The sequence below is a fragment of the Anguilla rostrata genome, chromosome 7 (genome assembly GCF_018555375.3).
Source record: "Anguilla rostrata isolate EN2019 chromosome 7, ASM1855537v3, whole genome shotgun sequence".
NCBI lineage: Eukaryota > Metazoa > Chordata > Actinopteri > Anguilliformes > Anguillidae > Anguilla > Anguilla rostrata.
In genome coordinates this window covers 19397099-19403814 of record NC_057939.1, presented here as the reverse complement: position 1 = coordinate 19403814, position 6716 = coordinate 19397099, and the positions used below count along the sequence as shown (strand labels likewise).

Sequence of the window (6716 nt, the reverse complement as noted above, 5' to 3'; positions counted from 1 at the left end):
AACTTCGAGCGGCTTGTAGTACTCAATGGCCACAAGACGGCGATAGAGCGAGTCACATGGAAACCCTCGAGGTTTATGTATTTTATCACCTTGACGCATGAAGGTTGGTGTTTTTATTTGTATTGCTATACGTTACCTTACATTTGCAATCATAACAGGAAGAATCTCGGCTGGTATAACCGAAGATAACGAGTGATGGTGACGAACACACATTGCACAGAATTCGCGTATCATTACTTTAGTCACGTCAGACAAGGACAGCCGCATTTTATGTCCATGTATTTTATTACGTAGTATTCATGTGCACAATATCAATATGTGCATTTTGTACGTATTCAGCGAGGAAATATTTCACACATTTTCAAGAGTTGTCTCCAGATGTGACTGCATTCACCACAGCTTTAAGCCAGTTTCACTTGAATGCTTCCCAGTTTCTCGGGAGGCATAACGCCATTTGACTTCCAGTATGAAATGCACCTTGCTAGTACTTATATAGATGGACAGCAGTGGTAGCCTTAATTGTTAAGTTCCGTATATTGCCTTCTACAACGGAATATTTCAAAGTTACTAAAAGAAAAAGACACCTGTTTGCCCTTGCACATTAATCCGGACATTAATGTTGCGGATCCTGATGAACGGCCAAGCCATGTTCGGAAAGTGAACATCTCCTCAGGCGCCCTTGGCTTGTTGATGAAAAATAGCCTTTTATTTTTAAATGGGTGGCCACCTGTCTCTATAGGCTATAGTTTTTATTAGTTTGCTTGGGTCAAATTCGATGTTACACATTCACCATTAATAGCAGCCAGATATCCAGAGGCAGTTGAAGTGAAACAAGCTGTTCAAGGGTAGGCTGCAGTAACAATGCAACATAACACATTACAATTGTTAGCATATTGCATTACTCTGCTTGCTGTATAATGAGAAATCTCGACTTGCAGTATACAACTAAGTGCTGGAGTGAGTGATTTGGTAAAATCAAGCTGCGTAAAATTTGGGTCTAGCATATACACTTCAGACGAGTAAAGACCCACTGAAAACTAGCAGTTATTCAGGACCATCTGGGATTCTGAGTTCTAAGGTCAACTAACTGACTTGAAAAGGTGTTGAGAGAGGTGAAAGAGGAGCTCAGTGTGAACATTAACCAGTGTGGTGAGTGTCAGGGCAATGTGTTGAAACTGGAGTTCTGAAATAGCCACTGCCTGTGGTACTCCAGGTAACAGTATCTGCTAGTACAGGCTTGTAAATGCCACTTAGTATCATTTTCTTTTACCATGTGCGGTTTTTTAAAATTTTTTAAATCGTTTTTAAAAAAATACAACAACCATATAATTTTGATCACTGAATGTATGCATGAATGGTAAATGGAACCAGATGTCTTATTGCGCATGTGGTTACAGGCCTTAATTATTCCCAATTATGGAGTCTTTTCCCTTACAGTGGGAAGTGCATAACCATTCAGGCTTTAGCATCATACAACCTGGCAGACTGACCGACCAGCTGGAGCAAATGGAGAGATATACCGATATCCTAACTTCTCCCATAGGTGACATTGCACCTCTGTTCTCCATGCATGGTGTCAGAGATTTGGAACCACAACAGAGACGATTAGAATTTTTGGCCCCAGTGAAGCTTAAAATGTTTTTTTTGTTCCCCCCCCCCCCCACATCATAATTCAGAGTAATATACTGAGTCATTGGTAAAGCCGCTGATACACTCATAGTGTGGCCAGACTGTGTGTGCAGTACCTTCACTCACACAGAGCCAGTTACTCTTGTAATCTTTGACTGGACATACAGTCAAACGTGAATTTGATTAAAATAAAACTGATTGACTAAGAGCCTTTTTTTTTTTTTTCTCACGTAAAGAACCAGTCAGAACTCATACGCAATTAATCAAAGACAATCTGAACTGGTGATTCTTTACAACATGACTCCTTTTCAGTTAATGATATCCACAAAGATTCGGAACAAATGTATAACTTCTATAATTCCTGTTACCCTGCAATATGAATATACAGTAGCGCACTCTGATTTCTTCACCAGTTTAACCAAAGATTTCCACCAGAACTACAAGAATTCCTTCCAGATGAAACAAAGTGAACTGTCTAGAAACACTTTTTTATCAGTATCTCATAACTTTAAGTAATCGATAAAAATTAAAGCATTGTTTAAAAAAAAAAATAAAAAAAAAACACTTTCCATACACTTCAGATATTATATACTTAGCTGTGCAATTTTGTATCAAGCAGCAGATTGAGGGACCCTCATATTAAAGAAATGGTCTAGCAGTATTTCATGTTTATTATTTTGAATTTGATAGTCTGCTTGATTGTGACTAATTGAGGATTGATCTTTACTGTACCACATTGTACATTATAGCTGTAGTGCATTTTCAGTATCTGATCTATACAGTACCACAGAAAAAAATATTCTGCCAAGAATAACTACTCCAGAAATCATTCAGTGGACAACTACGGCCAATATGAATTTTTCCAAACCAAAGCAGATTACATTTCTGTGAAAACCCAGTTCTCATATTCTCATCTGTACACTCTCTCTCTCTCTCACTCTCTCTCACATACACACACATGCACACACATCTCAAACTAAGACCACTTTTCAAAAAAGGCATTTTGATCATAACAAATAATACAATTTCATGCACTGATTTGGTCTAGGCTGCAGTGCCTTCTGTGATGGGCTGCCCTGATTGGCTGTGCTCTGCCTCCTGTCCACCTTGCTCCCCGCTCTCCGGTTGGTCCCGTGCACCGAAGCACTTTTTTTTGGCGATTGGCTCTGCTGAGTCAGAGTCACTGTCCGAGTCCTGCTCCTCTGCCTCATCCTTGGTGGCTGAGCCCTCCTGGCCCACAGGGATCGCCCCTTTCCTTTGGGGCAGGACTGTGAAGAAGGCCTCCTGCCAGTCTCTCTTCTCCAAGTACGCTAGGATGATCTCAAAAACTGAGAAATAGAAGAAATAGAAACACACACACACGTGCGCGCACGCACGCACACGCATCAACACACACACACACTCACAGTTACCTCACATTCACAGGCAAAATAAACCTGCCGATCATATTTCCGCATCTAAAAATATTATTGCACATGTCTATCCATTATTCTAAGGCTAAATGGGAAAAGGTGTGGCATAAAATAAAAAAAAACAAGGAACGCATCACCTCAGGGTTCTTCAATCATTGCTTAATATGAAAGGTCAGCAGCGGCAGTATCTCACCGTGGTTAACGGTCAGCACTTTACGGCTGTTCATCTTGACGAAACTGCCCAGGGGTAGCTGCGCATGGTCAATCCCCAGTTCCTGAGCACGCTTAAAGGTAAGTCCCTACAAAACATTGCAAAAGGTCAGCCGAACTGTCGGCAGAAAGCTGGGAGTCCACATTATGCCACTTTGAGAGCGCAACCTTGTGATGATTGTGGTCCACCAGCCCTCCTATCACGTAGGCCTTGTTCTCGTCCAGCTCTTCCAAAACAATGGGCGAGTCGGAGGTCAGGTACACTAGCTCCTTCTTGTCAAAAACGTCTTGGAAGTGCTCTGGCATGATCCTGATGTCCTGGAAGTGGGGCACACACATATGCGCACACACAGACACACGCACACAAACACTGATATCACAGGTGTTAATGCCATTTGCCTCAAACGCGCAAGCTGATGAAACACAACGCCTACGATTTCATGCCTGCGAAAGGTCTGCAATCAGATAGCCACATCCACGTGGAGTAGGTGGTGGGACCTCACACGCACAATATGGCTTTTTGTTACGAAAAATTACAAATTGAAATTGGGAATTAAAGCCTAGGCAACTGACAGGTATGATGTGGAAAACCTCTGAAAAGGAATTAGATTGGGTATTTCACAGCCTGCAGCTACCTTATCCAAGCTATGCTTTGGGTTTGGTGGGGCTGCTCACCAACTGGATATCCTGTTCCACTGGGTACCGATCTTCTGTTCCCTGAGGGGTTCATATTGGGAGTGCCACTAAAGGTATTAAAGAGACTTACATTTCTACTCCCCTGCAGATACTGTGACAGGGTTGTTTTGGATAAGAAAGCCTCTAAAGTTTTACCGGTGTGGTAATGTGAATTAAAGCTAATTTCCACAACACTCCTTAATTCAGGAATGTATGCATATTTTCTGCCAGATGTCCTCTTTTGGCCCAGCAAACCATTATATGCAATTCTAAAAGAAATTTACCTTCCAGTTCACCCATCCTTTGTCTTTTTCATCCATGTTCTGCTTTAACTGTCCACCATGACTGGTCAAATAAAACTGGGGAATGACCAAGGACAGAGCCATTAAAATAGTGTCGTACAATCCACAGCGAGGAGAGAGATTTACATTTTACAGAAGTGTGAAAATGCTCAACAGTGTTTATTCTATAATAAATGAGAAGAACATTCCATATAAATAGCTAGGACTCACCTGCACGGGGTGTAGAGCTCTCCTGTTTTCAGCATAGCACCTCTGAATTTGGTTGTGGAGTTTCTTAACAGCCTTCACAACACAACAAAAAGTAAAGTCATAAAAGTTAAGTCTGTAACTATTACGCGTTACTCTTCAAGATAAAGCTTTATTTATCAAAAGGAGCATGCGTTTGGGGATATAATGTTAGGTACATGCAATTAAAAACTCTTTGAACATGTGAATGCTATTGACTGGTCTACAGTCCAAAGAGATGATGTTCATGTGTTTCAAGGTTATGATACACGTGGGCTCAGGCTCACCCTCAGCATCATTAAGCTGTCAAAGCTGCAGTCCACCACCAGTCTGAGAGAGCTGGGCGTGGCCTCCTTACACCGGCGCTTCTTCATCAACCACTCTGTCTCCTCATCACCCTGAGCCTGCCTCTCCAGACGCCTCTTCTGCTTCTTCTCCTTGCGCTGTTGCCTTCCGAGCACACATATAGCCTGTCATACTGGAACAACACGGTCTCACACGCTACTTGAACGACACATAAGTGCATAGGGTGGGCCTGGCCTCCATATGTAAACCAAGGGTGAGTGTAAGAGGAGGTGTGATAACACCTTAAATGTGAACAGGGCCAACAGCTTTATAGGCGGGGAACTTGCGTGTTGACATGCCACAGATGTTCATGGATTTCATCTCACACATGGAAATGATTCCAAACATCTGTCCTTTAAATTGCCTTTAAATTGGACAACACCCATTTCCTCCACATACTTTTAGAATGTAATGGACACGTACTTGCGCAAGTCCCTCCGCTCCTCCCATTGCTGGAGCCTCAACAATCTCTTCCTCTGCCTCTTCGAGAGGACCTCGGTTTCATCTGCTTGGGTATCATTCTGTTCATTATCCTCTGATTCAACCCCAGCACCATCATCCCCATCTGTAACTGGCTTCGTGTCATTGCTCGCCTCGGTGGACATTTTTTCGGACTTATCTTGCGGTCGTTACCTGAATACATATGGATTATCACACATTAGACGGCAGTGGACTGTGAATCCATTTTTTTTGCTTGCATTTGTACGACACAGTGCACAACTGTCTATATGGTTGCTCAGCAACGCAGTTCAGAAGGCCAGGTAGCTATCGATACATTTATCGGCGCGTCCAGAACATCAACTTCACGTGATTATCAGCGATCAATCACGCGAGGGACCGCACCAACCGACGTTAACGTCAGCTAATACTAAAATGTTACATTTGCGAAGAATTCACTGTTACGTAGCGAGAGCCATGTAATGAGCACGCCAAACAATTTAACTAACTTAGATTAGACGGTCTAAACGTAATTCCAGTTTATTTTCCTTTCTCGGCAACAAGCTAGGTAACGTTAGTTAGTCTATCTTGCATAGATGTAGCTCCTGTACACTGCCAGCTTCCTAGCTAACTAACGTTAGAAAGCACGGCTTAATGTGCTACGTTGGGTCAGTGTTGTTCAGTCCAATGATTGGTACGAAAAATAAAAATCAAGCTATATATTTGTCCGATATATGAAAATACATTCGAAAAATGAATTAAAATAAACATACCATGTATCACAATATCTTCCCACAACCGTAGCACATGTCACCGGTCTGATGTCATCAAAAGGCGCTGTCGTAAAGCAGGAAGCGAAATGAACACATGATTTGGAGCTGTAGCCATAATGGGAAGGTCATGCTGATAATACTACAGAATGTTTTCCCCTGAAGATTTTCCATAAAATGAATTAATACAAAATTAAAATATAATTTTAATATGATTCAATTATCTATGTTATGAATATAAGTTACTCACAGTTCGATGGTATACCACTGCCTCAAATGCCGTATTACTTTTATAGACTTTTATAAAGAAAAAAAATGACGCTTTTTTAAAATAAACAATTCATTAAACCACTTTTCGTCCGCCAGAGGATATAGCTAGCAAGCTAGCCCCAGGGCGTACATGTAGGCGAAATAAACAATGCTTGGTTGCTATATGAATATCAGTATGCTGACTTCAGCCAACCAAGCGAGAGCGAATGGGCCTGGGAAGTTAAAAAAAAGAATTACATTAGAGAAGCCTTAATATAACTGAACCACGTAGATGATCTGCAGTGCTTTTAAACCAAATAAGTAAAAAATAAATTAATCACAATAGTCATGGCCTTTTTGTGTGTTGCTCATGAGGCTATAATCACAGCTATATCATAAATCCTTCCAAATAAATATTTACAGTAGATTGCAAATAAATAGTGTCTTGTAAATAAGTCAGG

The 6716-nt window shown here is 41.4% G+C and overlaps 1 protein-coding gene across 1 annotated transcript; it reads right to left on the bottom strand.

Annotated features, from left to right (window-relative positions):
* Nucleotides 1-2098: 2098 nt before the first annotated feature.
* Nucleotides 2099-6079, bottom strand: trmt10a (tRNA methyltransferase 10A). The gene is made up of 8 exons (XM_064343486.1): nucleotides 6010-6079; nucleotides 5222-5431; nucleotides 4741-4903; nucleotides 4439-4510; nucleotides 4211-4285; nucleotides 3420-3569; nucleotides 3235-3340; nucleotides 2099-2957 (listed from the first exon to the last, which is right to left on the bottom strand). The coding sequence occupies exons 2-8, from the start codon at nucleotides 5401-5403 to the stop codon at nucleotides 2674-2676; spliced, it is 1032 nt and encodes a 343-aa protein (XP_064199556.1). The 5' UTR covers nucleotides 5404-5431; nucleotides 6010-6079; the 3' UTR covers nucleotides 2099-2673.
* Between the last annotated feature and the right edge of the window lie 637 nt (nucleotides 6080-6716).